The sequence below is a fragment of the Thunnus thynnus genome, chromosome 19 (assembly GCF_963924715.1).
Source record: "Thunnus thynnus chromosome 19, fThuThy2.1, whole genome shotgun sequence".
NCBI classification, from domain to species: Eukaryota; Metazoa; Chordata; class Actinopteri; order Scombriformes; family Scombridae; genus Thunnus; species Thunnus thynnus.
The window spans coordinates 11,497,853-11,518,369 of record NC_089535.1 but is presented as its reverse complement, the minus strand read 5'-3'; the positions used below and the strand labels follow the sequence as shown (position 1 = coordinate 11,518,369).

General features: G+C 37.7%; 1 protein-coding gene across 10 annotated transcripts in view; it reads right to left on the bottom strand.

The window, feature by feature from the left end:
- The window catches only part of mapk10 (mitogen-activated protein kinase 10), a 34,191-nt gene extending 19,463 nt beyond the window's left edge, over positions 1–14,728 (bottom strand). For 2 of the 10 annotated variants that reach the window (XM_067575013.1, XM_067575012.1), the window contains exons 1-3: positions 14,323–14,724; positions 2,901–2,972; positions 937–1,106 (exon numbers count right to left, since the gene is read on the bottom strand). In XM_067575013.1, the coding sequence (XP_067431114.1) occupies positions 937–1,106; positions 2,901–2,972; positions 14,323–14,325 (245 nt within the window). In that variant the 5' untranslated portion in view covers positions 14,326–14,724. Of the gene's footprint in view, positions 1–936; positions 1,107–2,874; positions 2,973–13,338; positions 13,657–14,322 lie in introns of those variants that run through there. The other 8 variants (XM_067575002.1, XM_067575011.1, XM_067575008.1 and 5 more) reach the window with 7 other exon arrangements.
- Positions 14,729–20,517: the final 5,789 nt, after the last annotated feature.

The following is a 20,517-nucleotide window of genomic DNA, read 5'->3' as shown; positions in this document are numbered from 1 at the left end:
ATATTTTGCTAATTGATTCATTGTTTTGAGTCATTTTTTAAGAAAAAACACCAAAACTCTCTGGCTCCAGCTTCTTAAATGTGAATATTTTCTGGTTCTTTTGGTCCTTTATGATAGTAAACTGAATATCTTTGGGTTATGGACTGTTGGTCAGGACAAAACATGCTATTGGCTATAGGCTTTGGGAAACAATGATCACATTTTTTCACCATTTTCTGACATTTTACATACCAAACAACAAATCATTTAATCTAGAAAATAATCGACAGATTAATCAATGATAAAAATAATTGTTAGTTGCAGCCCTGTACTGGTCTGTTTTACTGTTGCATTTACAAACATTACTGATATATACAAACATTTACCAACATTAGAAAACATTAATAGTTCAGATGTATTTGCCCTTTTAAAGGAACCTCTACCTGTTTGCCATTACAAAGTTAAAGCTCAAAGTATATCCAATTAACAGACCAAAATATCCTTGAAGGAAATTAAATTTTTCTACATCCACAAGTTGTTTTTTCTGCTTTACAGTAATGTTGAACTGATCCATTCTTTTCCACTTTGCTCATCACAACATCTCTGCAAAGATGAGCCACATGGCTGCATGCTGTGCTGTCAAATGTTATGATTAGTCAGGCATAATGGAACCACCACAGAGTTTTCAAGAGAACTGAAAATATGATTTTATTAATCATGGAAACTTTATACCATTTTCTCTAATTAAATTTTGCAGCCCCTTACTGCAACAGTGAAAACAAGAAGCAGAGATTCTCCTCCCTTAACAATCTCCCATAGCAATAAACTACAGACAATTAGAAAAACAATTAACCAGCTAAATGAGATTATCACACATTAAATACTATATAAAAGCACATCAATAGCATCATGTGATTTAAAACAGGGCATAAAATAAATGCAGTGTTGACTACTTACCAGACGATTCCCTGAGCTCCAGAGCCAATGGGCTTTAAATTCTGGTAACGTTTTAAAACTGTGAAGGTAGAGTCTCCCACTTCCACACTGTAGAACTGGTTGTCCACTTTGCTTTTACTCATGTTGTAATGCTTAGCAATATATGACACATCCACTTGTTTTCCAAAACCCTGCATGAAGCAAAAACACAGAAATGCTCTGTAAGTGATGCTGATGGTGATTTATGTGTTTACTTACCTGGAAAGTAATAAAAAAAAATCTGGAAGAGAGGCATCAGTTCTTAAACTGAGAATAAAAAGTCATTTCATGTGTACTTTTAATATTTACATTGTTGTCATCAACACATTTTTTATGTGGGGAAGTATCATGCACACTTCCAAGTCAAAAGTTTGGACACACTTTCCCATTCACTTAAATGAGAAAGTGTGAGAACATTTTAGACTGCTACTGTATGCCAGTGGACAACACAAAAAACCCATCGAACAACCTTAGCAACAAAGGCTATGGAACGGACGGCCATTTGTGGGCATGTACGAACAATCTGACATCATCGCAAGGAAGAAGTAGAGGTAACATTGCAAACAAAGCGTTTGGAGCAAGCTGAAGCCCTCGCTTTTGACTTGCAGGCAGCATGTTTACATATGTTCACCTCAGGTTTTGGAACTTTGACCACATTTAACTAAGACATTTGACATTATAACAGTATAAAAACAACAGCAAACCACGAAAAATATGATATGTCCCCTTTAAATCATCAATGAACCAGTCAATAATCAAGATACATTGAACTCCTGTTCAGTATTTGATAGGAGTCTTGAAAAGTATGTTTTTCCAACAAAATATGTGTGCTATAACTGATAAAACTGGAGAGGCAGCATAAACACGACAGGACAAACAGTTAAGTTCACACTTGAACTATTTCCATGCAGAAATGTAAACTCTATAATAGCCATGTAATGACATCAGTGCCACTAATGTCTTTACATTATTAACTAGACTAAAGAATGAATAATTATAATAAAAATTATTTATTAATGTGCACACAATAATCAGACTATAATTACTTGGGCAGAGCAGGACTACAAATGGTGCCACAACAAAAATATCACTTAATCACGGAGTGGGTAATTACAACACAGCTCACAAACCAAACAAAGCTGCACAACTGTGTATTACTGGGAGGCACGACTTTGAAACACTCCTCACCAACGCCATGAAAAATTAATGTGTGTGATGTAATCCATTTAAAATTAACATGGCCGACAAGCCTCTCAGACCTATGATCTGATTATTTCAATACATTGGATTGTACCCTTTACTGTACAGCCAGCGGTACCTATAGTGGCTATTAAACATCGAGCTGGAGGCGCTGATCACATGCACATGCACGTGTAATGCAGACATCCCATGCAAAGCATCTGAATAATCTGAGCCATAGAGGAATCGCCTGTAGCAAACTACATATATAATCCTCACACACACAGACTGGAGATATAGAATGCACAGTTTATGAAATTACATCCCCAAAGGAGTGTTGCGTTTATACTGTCGCAACTCAAGGGGAGACAGGCGATTAAGCTTCAGTTATGAAGTCAATTCACTGCTTTTTAAGACTACAGTCTAGACCTGCTCTATGTGAAAAGTGCCCTGAGATAACTTCCCTTGTGAACTGGTGCTATATAAATAAAATTGTCTTGACTTGACTGCTTTTATCTTTAGTTGAGATCTCAGCCTCAGATAAACACTTGAGGTAATGAACTCAAATTGAATGTACCTGAATTATTTATTTAGCTTTGCATGAAGTTAATTACCAAACGCAAGTCTACAAAAATCTTTTTCCGTGGGATATTTTTGTCTTGAGTTATCACACATAAAAACACAACAATAGCACAACATATAAAGCAATGAAGGGGAAGTGGAACAGAATGAATACTGTACCTTTTTTACCTGTAAGGGACACACACCTGACAAAAGGCTATCTTCACATCCAGGATTGGTTGGCTGCAGTTATATAAGAAATGTCTGCTCATAAATACCTGCAAGACACAAACAGAAGACAGCAGGAGTCAGAGAGTGAGCGTGTGGTTTGTGGACATCAGTAACAGGATTTCTGACACCATTACTACACCTTTTAGGCATATATAGTGTTACAGTGGTTCATCTCTATCTGGATTTATCCAGGAATGACTTGCAACATAGTAAATGCAGTATAGAATAGGTTAATTTATCATGGCCTCACTGAGTCATTCTTCAACATGTGCACAGTGATGGAAGAGTTGTAAGATAGCTCATCTTTGCAATCGCTTACACCAGGTGTGAGATTGAATTCTCCAAGAAAATGTTCTGTCTACTCTGTCCCTATCATTCTCAATAAAGGTGAGAAAAACAAGAAGTTGTTACTCTATGAGCAAGAATTGACCAATGTATCGATTCTTCAATATAGTACAACATAGCATGGCTACAATGACCAATGACCTTGTGTTTCAACATACTGGTGTGACTTCCTGCAGGCCATGTTAAGCACTTTGTAAAAAATGTTTTTAAAAAGTGCGATATAAATAAGATTATCATTATTATTATTCCTGGCTAGCTGAAGCTGATCATTTCTCCTCCTCATACTCCCCTTTAACATTGATTTTGTGACATCGTCTCAAAAATATCAATGCTTTCCTTATTTTTTTAGGCCTGATGTCAAAACCCCTCTTTAAAAAACGAGAGCATTAAAATGTATCCCTTTAATAACAAATTTGTGCCTACCTCCTCAGTTTATGTTGATTATACATATTAATCCATTCTGTAGTATGTGAGTCATGCAATGCTAAATAACTGAGAAGTATTTAACATATGTTAAACTGTGAACATAATACCATGAATAAACATATAAATGATAGTACTGTTATAGCCAAGGACCAAAATAATAAACATTTCCTCTGTTATCTAATTGGAGCACTTCTGGACTCACATTTTTAAAGTTTGAACTCATTAATATCTTCAACCTTCAGGGGATTTATCAGTTATGAGTTTATTTAGACACTGAGGAGATAATACATGCAGTTTCACAGGGATTTTTTTTTGCTAGCACACTTCCAAAAAGCCTGTGCTATCAGACACTGCATTTGCATAAAAGTAGTGTTGTATTTTTTGGCAAACTGGAGGGTTTTAACCATAAAGGAGAATCTAATGGGTTAGATGTAAATTTGCACATTTTCTAGTGCAAAAAACTGCAGAAACTGTTAGCAGATCCATTTAAAATATTGCAAGGGAGGAATGGACTTCATTGCAGCTCTGCCTAAGAAAGAAATCTCTAAATGATAGTGGCTCCCACGTTAAGCGATGTAGGCCACAATGACTCGCCCACAATGACTCTGGCTTCAAGGGTTTTCCAGGTAATGAAGCCTCCATTGTGCTAATGATCATTTCTTCTGAGTAAATGGATGCGTCATGCACATGTTGGTGTTAAAAATAATAGGAAAAAAAGAGTGTGGCTGTATGGTTATGACACCCCCTGCAAATGTCCCCAAATGGTTTTAGTGTGTCCTCATCTTTTACAAAATAGCAGTTCAAAGGATGTGGCTTTGCAATTTTCCCTTAAAGAGGTAAATCTAGGACTTTCTGGGCACAAATGTATCATTTAGCTCCACCAGCCCTCTAATGATGTCACTGTTGGAGCTTTACTGTCTCTGCTAAATCCAAAGGGAGCAGGACAGCTTTAAAAAAAAAAGAGATGTGGGACACAAAGTCATGAGATCCCCGCTTTGGCCTATTTAGGCCGATCTTTTACTTTGGACCTCTGTAGTGTCACTGTAGAAAATGATGGCTCACATTCATACTGTCCACATTTACCAGTAGGTGTGAGTCATATGGTGCCATAGTGATTTGTACCATTACATAAGGTGTCATTTGAAGACTGACTGACCTGCATCACTTGAAGAACCAGAATAATCATTCACCTACTGAGCTTTTTAGAAGTGAGGAGAAGAATAAAAAGATGAGAGATAAATTAAAAGTGAGAAATAATGCGCAGGGAATGCTATTAGGCATGATGGTGTTAGATCTAATCCATACATGAGTTGCAATTCCTCAAACCACTTTAGTAATCTCACACCACATCTGTATAACTGCCACCACAACCAGCACAATATTTGCTATTAATCTATCAGGTCAACACTGATCAGCCCTGCCACCTCGCCGGCTATATCTGTACCGCTCTAATCTTCAGCCATCTGTGTACATAAGATATTAAACCACTCACACTGCCAACATGTTTGTCTTTCAGCAGTGTATACACTGTAATAATTCACACACCACCTGGATCATCCCTGAATGGGATATTAGCTTGTGCGGGGGAATGCACCGAATTCACATACATTAACTCTCAACAAGTATATTGTGTTTTTCTATTTATTTCACTATGTAACCAAATTATAGAACTGTAAAACAACTACATGGATGTAGGAATAGGTCATTATGTTGCTACGATGTAATTGAGCTGTTCAATTTGTATTTGTAATTTGAAATTGGGATTTTGATATCAGGCTAAACAGATTAGCACAGAACTTTTACCACCAACAGGACAATATATGTTAAATATATGGTCTCAACAGAATGAACCTTGCTTGGATTTACTCATATAACAACAAAACTCATACAAATAAATTATATATACTTCAACACCCCTTTAGTGAGAAAAAACACAGATTAAGAGAAAATGCAGCCTAAGCCTTTGTTTATTCATTTAAAATGACAATGAGAGTGTTGTGTATACTGAATATCAATCTTAGAGTCATTTTTATATGTTTCTCATTTCAAGTGGGACTGGGTATTTCATATTTATGATGGATTATTTCAGATGTGATGTCAACCATGTAGGTGTTTGACCAGAAAATATGGAGCACAGCCATAAACTATGCATCATTTTAACTGGATAAAGACTATAAACAATTTACCTCTGAGCTGCCGTTTTTGCAAATTTACACAGCTAAACGATAATGAGTCAGGAAGTGGCTTACTATAATGCCAATAAAAAAAAAAGACAACATGATTAAGGAACAGTTAATCATGAAGCTGCAATGAAAATGACATATCAAATCAAATCACGCTCACAGCAATATCTTCCCTTTTCTGAAGCCGACAGCAAGTGAAACACAGCAGATTCTGTGCTTGTTTGTTTAAACCTCTGACCAGATTCTGCTGATAGTGGTCATGGTTGAAGTGCTGCTCTGGTTGCAGCGAAGATTACACTCAGCACCATTCCTTAAAACGCCCATATATCATTCTGACTGCAATATGTCTCATCAGTGCAACCCATTGCCAGTGATTGAGAGGTTGAATAAGCTAAAAAAGTAAGAATCTTGACTTTCCCTTTTCTACTCCAGCTTATTGAAGGAGGATGATGGGAGGAGAAAAAGACAAGATGCAGTACAATTCAGCTGCAGCCTTGCTCGGCCATAAAGACTGTGAGTGAAGTGGTGAGGGTCAGTTAGTTTCTCTTTTCAATTAGTTGAAAGGAGAAACCGAGAGTGGGGGTGTGGCAGATGCTCTTAAGACATCTACTGGGTTAATGACACACACTGTAAAAAAAAAAAAAAAAAAATTACATAAAATATGCTGTAAAATTTCACATATTTTTACATGCATTCCACATTTTTGAAGAATATTGTTGAGTGCCTACAAATTTACAGTTAATAGCTGTTTTTTTTTCATTTTCTGCCATCAACTTACAGTTAAATTCTATAATTCCCCCAAACCGTCTTTCTTTTAAATATCAGATCAATAGTTGTAATTCTATAGCATGACTGTGTTTATTACAAGGTTTTGTTAGGAGAAACAAACCAAGAAATTGATTTTACATTCAGATTTCATAATGAAAAAAACCCTGCAATGCTTTCTGTTATAAATAAGGTCAATGCCAGTGATTATAAAACATGACCGTATTTTTACAAGGCTGTGTTGGTAAAAACACCACAACTAAATCCTAATACCACAAAAGTGACTTTTTCTTTTCAAAAGTAAAGTAAGCCAATGGTAATTCTATAAAATGGCTGTATTTTTACAAGATTGCGTTAGCAGGAAATACACTGTAATTAAATTTTGCTGTTAGTGGCAAGTCTTTCTTTTAAAAAATAATGTGAAATGATGGTGATTCTGTATTTTTACAGGTTCAGTTACAATTAATGTAAAGTGTCAAACTATAGTGCAGTCCCCCTCCATATGGTTCCTAAAACAAGGCACTTGCTAACTTTGTGGTCATTGAATGTGTAGAAGAAAACTGAATTGCATTTTGCTCATAAACCACATCTTTTTCTGTAACTGTGCATTGACATGATTGACAAAATAAATGAAATGAAATATATACTATGCCTGAGTTGGTGCTAAAACAATACTTTTTCTGATACTTCCAGACAGCAATTGGTACAAGCATGTTAACAAAAGTAGCACAATTTTCAACTCTCTTTAATTTTTGGTACTTGGTGTCACAGACACAGACAGTAAAAAAGTATTGAGTTTTGATATCCAAAGTAAAAACAATGAAGAGATTTGCCATTACCGGTTCTTACCCTCCTCATATTGCACGATTACACCCTTTAATAATGACAGGGTAGCTTCATCTTAGGAAGAAAAAAGAAGAGATTCAAGGGAAGATATTAGAAATATATTAGAAAACTTTTGCATGCTATGCACCTACAATACTGTTCAAGTTTTCCCTCCTGTATACTGCTCAAGAGTGTTGCTTAGTGTTGCATCAGAGTTTGGAAAGTAACAGTGCTCCTTGCAGTATAGATTATGTAAAATTGGCAATTTGTAGCACTCAGCAGGGTGTTAGCATTGCTGCCATATCCTTTATCTGGAATTTACTGTTAATGTTTGACATTGTATTTTGAATTTGCCAGCCTGTGATCACATATTCCACCCAGTTTAAGAGACAACTCAGAGCCTGTTCCAAAGCATTTTCATGCAGGACCAGTGGAGACAATTGAACAAGCACCCACACATAATTACTGTGCCATGTTGGGGTAAAACTTTTGTTTGATGGATGAACAGCTAGTACCATTTTAGTTTAGTATCAGATTGGTGATCAACACACACACCATTGGCAAACAAAATCCACCAGATGGTTCTAAAAAGGGACATTACTGTTATAAAATACACAACAGCGAATAATGATTTGACTCTCAGAATATGCAGGCATTGGAACATGCTGTACCACATTCAATCACTTTTTTAAACTAATGATGTGCCTCCTTACAAAGAATGAGAGACATGAAAAGATGTGAAGTATCATGTCCTCCACAGGAAGTACACAATAATGGTGTTCAGCTTTGTGTCACACACATTAACACCCTTAACACCCGCACACACTTATAGTCTGTCTCTACAAACACATTCACAGACACAAATCTATTGCACAATTACAAAAGAACAAGTCTGTTGCACTGATGAGATGACAAAAAAACTAAAGAAACTCAAGACTGAGACTACGGTAAAGGCAGGAGTTTCAATTAATTATCTTGAATGGGCTAATGCATATTACTGATACAGCAGACCATTAATCCATCCAGTGCTGGCATTGCTGATGCTGAACTGTGCTAGTGTGTGTGTGTGTTTGTGTGTGTGTGTGTGTGTGTGTGTGTGTGTGTGTGTGTGTGTGTGTGTGCTCTGCAGTTGTAGCTGGGGCTTGTTATTTGGATCCTGGGCATTCTGTTACATCCGCCCCCATGGGCACAACAATGCCTCAGGCAAACCAATGATCACTCTGCATACTTAAGAGGCAACTATCAGAGATGGTAATGTGTCTACCATCTCTGTATTCAGATAATTTACTGATATATTTTTTGACATAATGAAGCCCTGTGTCTGATTAATCAACTTCGATCAACAACAAAGTCTGTGTTCTGTTATTGTGATCAGCAGAAACCATATAACATCAGACAAAAATATGCCTATCATGTGGACTGGTATTGTAGCAAACTGTCCATTATCCAACCTATTTACTTTGTGAAATTCTTACGGCAAGGTTTGTGGGAAGGTTAAAAACCTACACACTATTATTAAAGGACAAGATATGACATATTTCCCAAGTGTCATGAGAGTCCATTTCATTACTAGTTGGAGAAGTGCAGCCAAGGGAAATGTTATGCCAATATCTCCTGAAAATGTTGACTGAAATGTGTGTTTGACTGGAAATGAATTTCATAGAAATCGTTATATCGAAGTATCTCCGAAATGAATATGTTGATCATTTCACATGAAAATAATAAGCATGTGTGGCTATAGCAGGTGTTTGAAATAGACAGGTTCATCGTTTAACAACAGTTAAAGTCCCAGTATCCACACTGAACACTCAACATCCATTTTCCAGAATTGACTCAGCATAGCCCACATTGCAGCGTATGCAAGACATGTCAGTTAGCTTTCACTGTGGCTGTAATCCTTGTTCAGTACAGCCAGATAGGATTTAAGTTGAGTTATGGACAATGTTTTATGTCTGCTCTTAAAAGGTTGATTAACTGCTACAGCACTAGAGAGGTAATGATAAAACACAATGTCCGATGTCTACTACACACCAGTGTTATTGTTTCCCGTCGTATCCATCTTTGCTTCCTCTCCTTTCACCACTCTTCCTCCCTCTGTCATCCTCATGCTTTCAAGCTTAAGCACATTTTGTGAATGTCACAAATCCATCTATTTCCTCTGTCTTCCCTCCATCCCCGACCCTGTCGAGATCCTGCGTTTTCCCATCCCTGCCTCTCTTTTGTCCCTCCCTCGCTCCCACCATTCCTGCTCCCAGGCTCCCAGCCTCGCTGCAACCGTCTCCCCTCCCCCTCCCTCGGAGCTCCATTGTGAGTGCTTGGTTCAGCAGCCTCAGCCTCTCCTGCAGTATGCAGCCTTGCCTTTACTGTGCAGCCCGAGCCAAACGCAGTACAGCCTCCCATTTGGGCTCAGGGGAGGGAGGGGAAGCACTTCAAACTGCAGGCCCAGCCAGGAAAACAAGACAGCACTGACTCCCAAGCTCATCTACAGGCTCTGAGAATCTGAATGTTCACTGACATCTATTGATTTGTTTCCTCAGAGCTGAAATACACTTATCCACTCTGTCTCTGTCTTTCGTCTGTTGTCTCCCTCCCAGTTCACGTTTACACCCCTTGATTCCTTTTAAGTAAACAGCCAACATGTTAGTTGAAAACCTGCTTACACTGCAGTTTTCTGATAAGCTGCATGGCAACAGTATGTAAAGCTTTGGCAGGTGCATGAGCACATACGTGTGATTTACAGTTTTTCTTACAGAACCTGAAACACATTTGGCAGAGGAAGGACCGGAGCACTCTGCCGAGCATACTGTGCCTTCTGTAGACGAGAACACTCTGAACACATAAGATGATAAAAATATTCCATTTGAAATAATCAGTCCTTTTCTGATGCCATGGTTACAGTAGATAATGCTGTCTAAAATAGTACACTGGTGCAAATGTCTGGCGATTTTCTCTTATCACGTCTTGTGTTTGATGTGTTAACATTCACTCTTGTGCCCAAATCACTAATCTGAGCATCATAATAACAAAATTTGTTCAATATATGCTTACCTGGCCACATAATAACATGTGCCTTTAGCAGCATTTAACAATACCAAGCTTTGTTAGGAGCACATAAAGAGAAGTTTTCGGCATTGTCATTAGTCTGGAATTAATATCTCCTCTAAAATCCTCTGAGTTGCTACCATGTTTGTCTCTTAGTGAGTCTTTACAGATGTGCTGTGAGGAGATTGGGACAGACTCTATCGCAGCTTAAAATCTTGCACTCAGCTATCTGTAAAGGCAAATAAAAGCTGCATATTTGTCAGATCAAATTCAATTATGTAACTGTGCGTGTCACTCTGCAGGCACATTTCTCTGTCTGGAATGGTAAGCAATGCTGCAGCCTGGGGGGAATAAACTTTCATGCAGCAATAATTTATTTTTATTTATAAAAATATGGTAAAAAAAATAATAAAGAAGCAGTTTTTAAAAATGTAAAAGCACACACACACAGCTTTCAGTTCTTTAAAGATCTAAATGTGTTAAGGCAATATATTAAAACAGCAGTTGTCCAATGCAATAACGATATTTATGAATAATAATGATAGTGTAATTCAATGCCCGTGGTTACAATAATAACAGCAATTGAAGCACATTTTGTTCGGCATCAGAGTAAAGTAAATAAAACACGATTGTGGGAAAAGCTCTAATTCTGCGTCATTAGTTTCTTCTGGTAAACATATCAATGTTGACATGATTATATGAACCAAAAAGGCACACTGGTGACAGAGAAACACACTGGTGCTTATGCAAAAATATCAGTCAGTCATAGTTAAACGTGTTGCTATTCCTTCCTTTGGTTACCTGTTCCTGCCTGATTGTTTTAGGCACAAACTAGTAACACACCTTCAGAGCACAGGTGATGCTGTGTCTGACATAAACAAACTGTATATCCCCCATACAACCCCTTTCTTATTATTTATCCTTCTACATTTTGTTCTAGTTGTGTATAATGCAACAATCATTGAATGTGATTAATCTAAGTTAATATATCAGCTACCATTACTTCATGGACGGCTGAGTTATTAAGACCACAATAATACACAACAAAGAACAATACTCTGCCAGGGTCATTGGGCGCCGATGCCAGTGTTCCTCAGTAATCCATCCTCCTAACGACGACTTTGACCTTCCATATAATTATGGCAGAATATACGCCAGGGACGGCCCCCAAAAGAATGATGAGGATATTTAAGTAATTGATGGTCAGCAACGATTGTTTTGGGGAAAGTCTGTTCCTGAAATTCTTCAGTTCCTGATAACTGGACTAGTATTTAATTCTTTGTTATGCTGCTTACCTCTAAAAACTTTGGGTGCAATTGCCTATGATAGTTCATGCTGTTATGCTAATGCTAATTAGAGCTGCAAAGATTAGTCGATTAATCGATTAGTCGATCAACAGAAAATTAATCTGCAACTATTTTGATCATCGAATAATCGTCGTAGTCGAGCGAAAACATTTGCTGGTTGCATCCCCCCTTAAAATGTGAGGATTTAAAGTTTTTCTGTCATATATGATCGTAAACTGAATTTGGACTGATTGGACAAAATAAAAAAATTAAAGATGTTACCATAGGATCTTAAAATTACAACGGACATTGTTCACTTTTTCTGACATTTTAAAGACAAAATATGAATCGACGAATCGAGAAAATAATCGGCATATTAATCGATAATTAAAATAATCATTAGTTGCTGCCCAAAATTCTCTTAATTCCTTAATGGAAATGCAAAAACTGTCCTGTTTTGTTAGTGTCTTCCAGGCACCACCACAATAATTAATTCAAATCCTAAAGTAGACCATCCCTGTCACTAGTGTTTATTCATTTCATCACTTCATTCTCTTTTCTTTTTTTTTTTTTACCTCTATCAATTTCCAATACATGTGGCCTTTCATGTTCTCATTAAATCCTCTTTTCTGTGTTTCTTTTCTAAATAACTTTGCTGATTAATCTCTCCTGCAATTTCACCATTATCTCCTCTTAATACACTGCCTTATTTTATTACATAACACTGGATTAGTGCAATGATGCTCCAAAGTCTGCAAAACAAAATGGAATTAAAATACAGGCGTCATCTGCTGCAAGATAACATTAGTCTGCCGGTGGCTGTTTCCATTGATGATTTTCCATTGGATAAACAAGCCGCCTACCTACAAATCAATACCAGTGATTATCATTTTGTGTAGACCTGCAGTGGCTAACATGCTAACATGAAACTGATCTTTTCTATAAAACCGAAAGCTACTTTTCCAATTGACCAGAAACAATCAAGCACTTTTGCAAAACACCGGATTTTCCACAAGCTGATGATGCGGAGGAGGATGAAGAAGGTATTTATCTGTTAAAAGAAAGATGTCACTCTCTTCAGCCGCTGCAGAAACACCCATAAAAAGCTTTGTTTAATTGTTAAGTGTGTTCCCTGCAGCACTTTCGCAAGCATCGAAGCCTGCTCCTGAATAATTCAGGAGCCAAGGTCACAGCGCTAAAAACCTCTCTCTTTTCCTTTCTTGAGCATGGAGAGTTTGTTGTGACACCTTTAAACATTCCCGGACTCCAAGGCTCAGCACAAAGCCAGTAATTAGTCCAGGCACCAAACAAGTACATGAAAGAATCTTCAATTCATACATATAAGCCTAACAAAACCAATTGTTTGTGATCACAAATACCTGAAAGCTCAGTGTGATGCGTTCCTCACACCTTTTTTACACTTACCATGTACCTGTGTAGTCAGCGTAGTAGGCAAGGTGGGTTTACAGTCAAAATAAATGTCTTTCCGATAATCAATGTGGAGAAGAATGCTCAAAACAAAGGAGATTTAGAGAAATTACCTTCCTCTATAGCTTCATCTCTTTTAATCCAACATGTCCTGCGCAGAATGTATCTCACATTCGAGTGAATACCCTCCAGTCCCCTCCGCATTATGGTTGCTTTTAGTTTTAATGACCTCCAGAAATCACTTAAATATTCCCTGAATATGCACCACAGTATCCAAGCTATCACTGAGAAAAAAACAAATTTAAAAAAATAACCTCATCAATCAATAAATCACCATTAATTCAGACTCTTTGCCTGTAAACATCTACTTTTCTGGCAGACTTATGATGGAGTCTGAGGTTGGTCCCATATCCCTGGTGAAGTAGTGATGGTCTGCATAATGCACAAGGTGCGCAGCTGACTTCTGAGGGGGGAGGAGGGACAAACTCTGCATGTAGGCCTACAGTATGTAGCCCTTGTAAGGCTCCTGTTTTGAAGAGCATCATTCATCCATCATCCATTTGCACAGCTCCTGCACTCCCAATCAAATCACATTACATGCTTCACACAACAGTCAAATATGCTAATTTGCCCTCAGACTATGTGGATATGTTCACAGAAATACATGTTAACAGATATTAAAGTCAAAAATGTTGAATAACAAAGAGAAGTAGCCTGGATATCAGTTTAACAGCCTATAGAGCAGTAGGATTATGCAATGTTATTCTCAATGTCCATTATAGAGACAAACTAATGAGTGAGCTCTCTTGATATTTAGCAGGATATTTGTATGGATGGAGGTGGAAAGCGGATTTTGTCAGTTCAACACTAACGCCATAATGAAATCCCCGCACGGTGCCGCTAGTTGTTATAAAACAACAATCGTGTGCTGTGAATGTGTCAAGATGGGGTTGACTGTTTTTTCTTTCCCACCGAGGAGGCATCGCTACTGGACTTCATTAACCTTCCCTTCCGATCAATATTCATCACTCCACCCTCCAGGCAGCTGGTGTCCAAGCATCGCATCCACATTATAAAACAAACCCACCCGGTCTTACCATTCCGTGCCAGCTGATGACGATCCCAGTCCTGGTGACAGTCCTTTTCAAAACATCCCGACGGGAAACATTGCAGTGACCATAGCTGAAGGCTTTAATTTAGACGTTCATAAAGATGGCGAAGGGGGTTTGAAAAAGACCCCCCCTTCCTTTCCCTCCCCCCCCCCAAAACAGACGATGAGGAAACCAAAAAGAAAAAAAAAAAAAAAAAAAAAAAAGCAGAGGTGGACGGAACCGAGGTTTGCTGATGCTGAATCACTCTTCCCCCCAGCTCACCACCTTGCAACCATTGTGCTGCAAGATGCTGGCTGTACCATTGTGGACCTACCAGAGCAGAGAGAGAGGGAGGGAAAAGAGGAAGGGGGGTATAGGGAAATATGTTGCCATGGCAACCGAACAGGAGCACGTCTGACGTCAACGCCCGAACACACACACAGAGAGAGAGAGAGAGAGAGAGACAGAAAGAGAGAGACAGAGACAGAGAGAGAGAGTGAGAGGGAGGGAGGATTTAGCTTGGTAATAAAATCCATACCCAATGGTATATTAGAATTAATGAAAAGCTATAAAAAGCAACATGAGGTTCCTAGATTTGTATGCACTCTTTATACAAATGATATTATGAGCGCCGATAGACATATTAGTTCTGTCTGTACAGTACAAGGAAAATAATAACACGTGGAAAATCTTTTTTTTTTTTTTTTTTTTTTTAAACACTCATTTTACAGACATCTACTGGCGTAAGGCAAGGCTTGCTCCTTTTAGATTCTTCATCACAAACAAAATTACAGTAAAAATATTGCATAACATATATCCAACAAGCAGGTGTATTTCAAGATTTTTAGATGTTCATAACAAATGTACTTTCTGCAAGACTGAACAAGAAAGTGTATGTTTTTGTGGTTGCCCATATAGACTTTGAGAATTATATATTGTGCAAAACAACACGAGATTATCATTGAGGGGAAAATATTATCACTTATTTTGAATGTAAATATATCAATTTATGCACTATTGTTTTTTTTCAGTAGGGAAATTTCATATCCATGAAGGTAAATGTCTTAATTCAACTCCATCTTTTAAGCTGTTTCTAATTGAAATTGAATGTTATTTTGAAAAATCTGTAACAAATAAGACATACATGTTAAAATGTACACAGTCATTGTTCTTTTGTTAAATGAACTGGTATGACTGATTGTACAGTCTCACAATTAAATGAAATAAAGAGAGAGAGGGAGAGAGAGAGAGAGAGAGAGAGAGAGAGAGAGAGGCATAGATCACATGGAGGCTTTCTCTGGAAGGGAGGGGCGAGTATAGGAGCATCTCTTCTGATCCCATCCTGTACCATCCCGCCCAGTGCGATCATGAGGCTCAATGGGAATATGGAGCCGGGTGTTATTGGTCAGGTTTTTCTCACTGAACTGCCCACAATGCCCACATCTCTCATCGACCAACTCATTTAGCATGCAGTGTCTGCAGATGCTATCAGCAAACCATTACTTCTAATTTCTATGTCTAATAACATTAATTCTAATTTCTCTTTCTGTGGATTTGATGGTGAAATAAGGCAAGGCACTGTGAGGAAATGTGATGTATATAACATATTTCATTGTAAGTAAACACAGTAGGATACACTGGACATATGTAGGATATACATTAAAATGTATACAGCATTTATTCATTCAGGTTTTTTTTTTACATTCTCTTTCTCTTTCTCTTCTTCCTTTATTATTACACACATAACTCCCTTAAACACACACATACAACCACTCACATGCATAGTACAATAAGAAACTATAAATCCATCCATTATATTCTACTCATATACCTCCTATCAAATATGTATGTATCTCATGTGTCTTCTCTCAATCACTTGTCTTGCACTTTCAATAAATAAAGAAAATAAAAAATATAAAATAAAATGCATACAGCAACAAGTAACATGTACAAAAGAATACAATATACTTATCTTATTTAAGTTACTTAAAGGTGGACTGTTTGTTTTTATGATGTATGCATTTAAAAGAAAAAACAATATTACAACCAATCTTTTTTGTCATATTGGCAAAATGTCATATCTATTAACATAAATTTCATAAAAAGAAAACCTAGTAGCTACATTTTTTCAAAAATGAAACGTCATTCAGCACTCTACCAACCCCAAAGCCTGACAGACATTTATAGGCTATAATATAATCATTTGAACTGCTGAAGCATCTGTTTTATTTAATGTATTCATTTTTCCATTACTCCCTGGCATATTGCTATTATTCCTCTTTATTCCTCGTTTCAGCGCGGAAACATTAGTATTATCAATAAACTGAGCAAGACTAGAGAGAGGGATCTTCTTTTCTCAAGACTAAAATGATGCTTTCTAACGCACGTACATCTGAAATAACTGAATGTGTGAATATCTCCTTTGAAAAAAAGATGTTTTTACAAATTAAATGCCTTACATGTTCCACACATAGGTATTCAAATTGTATTGGCCCCATCTATCCCATCTGTAAATGTGTCTGGATTAACGGCAGCATGCACATGCCAATGAGCCTTAAAGCCTCAGGTCACATCTGTATAGTCTGACAAGGCCTGTGTACCCACATGGTAGCCTTTAATTGATACAAAATGTAAATTTGAAATTGATTTTTACAGCTGCAGAGACTGATTTGAAGAGGTGGAACCTGACAAATGTAAGTCAAATATATTCTGTGTCTTCTTAGTTCTCCATAAAAAATATCTAGATGTTTTAGTTTGTTAGATGTTTTTCCCTTTGTTTAGTGTGGAGCATGTAGGCTATGTTTGGTGTACTGTACATTCTGTTTAGCTCTTTGAATTTATTCAAAACAGACCTTTTCTCTCCGACTCTTATAAACATCACTACAACAATAGTAACATGAATATATTATTCATTGACGTGACAGGCAGCATTGGTAGGACAGCTGCAACCCGAGAAACATGAATAACATTTCTCATCAGCTGTGTATGAAGAACAGCCACAGTACATTGATTAAAAACATGATGGATTTTAGCTTCAAGGGCTAAAGGGCTCAAAAAGAGGAAGAATAATAATTTCCTACAGTCAGACTACAAGGTTCACTGTCTGACTGTTGACAATGAGAAGTGTCCTGACCTCACTTTGGTTAAAAGATGAATGTGATTTTATACACTGTTGTCCTTTGCAGCAGTGACAGCTAATTCAAATGATTATTTTATGCATTTAAAGCTTAATACTTTTAGTCAGACAGCTGCAGTCTCATCCTGCAGAGTTTGAGACTTGTATTGTTGAGATTATAAATGTGTTCAAACCAGAAGGCAATGCCATTAGGGATGTGATGCACTCGCAGACTGGCTCAAATTTGCAATAATGTATTCAGACGCAACCCCTGACTGAGCAGAAAACGTGTTCAGACAGCACAGGACCACCACCCATCAGGGGTTTTCTCAAACCATACCTGGGCTGAGCACTGAATTAGCTACAGAAATAGCAGTCATATCTCTGATATATGACTATACAAAAGTAGAAGTGGGGGACCTCTGAATGGCATCAATTAGCCAAGAAGTTTTGCCTGAATGATGGAAATTTCACACCTGGACAGAAGTGATAAATCTTAATAATGCAGCTCCATGAGACAAACTGACTGTGAATTGGAGTCTCATTCTCCAGTGAGATAAGCTACTTGTAAAACTGGTAAAACACTGCAGCCAGTGGAGTCGGCTCATCTAATATGCCTCCGAGTTAAATTCAGCAACACTTGACGGCGTGGGAGGATGGTTTAAGCACAGAGGCCTGCTTGAATGGGACACTCATCATCCACTACCCAGGTTATGATTAGGCATTACAACAAAGACCGGCATCATCATGTCCAAGGAGGTGTCATAGAAGTGTGTTGCCATCAGTTGCATGAGATGCTGAGTGCTGGAATGTCCAGATCTATGACTTCCTTTCCGCTGGGCTAATGGGCTAAAGTTAAACTGCTTTGGACTGTTGAAGGAAGGGCACAGGCCTAAGCAAAGCTTGGGGATTTACATGTATGCCAACCAGAGCTGGTCATATAAGCATGCTAATTTCTGATGGCTTTCTGAAACTTTATTGCCAGACATGGCAAGTTTTTTTTTAACTCTTGGCAGACAGAGGAACTAATTTCAAAGGGGCAAAAAAAGAGCTCCAGGAAAGTTTTTAATGCTCTCCAGCTGGACCCAAAGGCTAAACTCGCCAGTCAGCAAACCACATGCCGTCAACCTACCAGGTGCCCCACATTTCCAAGACTGTCAGAATAGGCGTATCAACTCTTTCAAGTGCAAATCACCCTTAGGGCTCAGACCAGCTCTGATGGGGAGGCATTAAGGACAGCACTGACAGAAATAGAAAGAAGAAGAAATCCTAAATTCAGAACCCCTTTGTTACACTTGATAAGACATTACCCGACACTGTTACCCCTATCAGTCTCACGATGGGGCCTCTCTGCCCCAGGTGATGCACAGAGATTAAAAGGTAGGAGATTAAAGGTGAGTCAAAGGAGACAGTGCTAACAGATCACAATAGCAGCATTTTATTGTACACTAGTAAGTTTCGACACTTGCCAAAAGTGAAAAAAGAAAAAAACTAAAGCCTGTACCTTACAAATGAGACACTTTTGTGGCTAAACATCACTAGCAACCACATGCACTTTGTCCAAAGATAAAGGTTGTCCAAGCATTCCCCAGAGTCATGACAGCTCACATACTAAAGTCAGAACCTATGACTCATATCATTCCTCGCCTCTTTTCCTTGGAAATGTCACGACCTGGAAATTAGGAGGCAGTTAAAAAAGTTATTAAAAGTCTTAATCCCTTTATTGAGGCAAGAACTTTTATTACATTTTAACCATTCATCCTGTACTAATAGGGCAATGTAATGCCAGACACATACTATCACTATCCGCACCTATCTCTAAATAAGTCCATCAATGGAGCTATTAGTCTCTAATAGGGATATTCATTCCACATCACATCAGGACACCACATAGGATAATGACTCATAAGAGTTTTGGCACATTAGAAGTACCCAATGGTATTTGGAAAGATGTTAGTGAATATTTTTACTTTTATGTGCAACGTTTTGATCAACTACAGGTTTTTTAACTAGATTTTACTTGCCAGTGGTATTGCAACAGTCTAATTTAGCATCTTGCTTTAATGAAGACTTAACTCTTAATATAGTTTAAAAAAAAAAGTGCAGTGACATTGAAATCGTCCCACTTTCGGGCTTGTTGACCAATGTATAACAGCAGTCATATAAGATTTTCTTGAGCTTAAATAGAACATTAAAGTTTGAGATTAGACAAAAGTAACAAAAAACATATAATTTTGTCTATCAGATGAGATTGGCAGGCTCATTGAGTACAATTGTACAATTTACAATCAAGAATGGACACCAATGGCACTGCCAGGGTCATAGGATATCTGCGGCTCAGGGCCCAGAGTTGGGCTTTAAAAAATCCTTATTTTTTAGGTTACATTAGAACCAAGTGAGTCAAAAATAACCTGCTTGATATAAGGACAGAAGGGCTAAAACAACAGCTCTAATCTTGACCTTGCGTTTTTTTTTTTTTTTTTGTAATTTCTTTCAGCTCTCATTTCTGTCAGTGGAGCTTCAAACATCATCATAATTTGTTCCATATTGGTTGCTAATGCAATGAAAACGTACATTTAGGATGAACACACTTGTATAGGTATAAAAGTATAAAACAGGTCCTTACATGTGTCTCATTCTATAACTCCTGTGGCTATTTGTAGCATCTGAAGCTTAGACTAATATAATCATGACAAGAAATTCGGGGATATAACCCCAAAAATACACAAAATCAAAATAATGTATTTAAATGTATGGCTGACAGTATATGCAATGTCGAATATTCAAGAACATTAGAATCGACAGTCTCCATCTACAAACAAAACCAGTGTTAATCATGTAATTGAGTCTTATCATTCCAGTCCATGGTTGGTGATAATAATCAGGCCTTTTAGCTCTGACAGGCAGAGGCAGGCAGAGATAGCCCTTTCACCAGCCACCATTTATATAATACAACATGTGATGATGACTAAATACCACTAGATGGCAAAAGACAGACCATAAATGGGCCTGCTTTGTAGTGCACCATAGGAAGGAAGTACTCAACAGTGAATTGCTTCCTGACTACTTGGATGACTCTCAGGCAA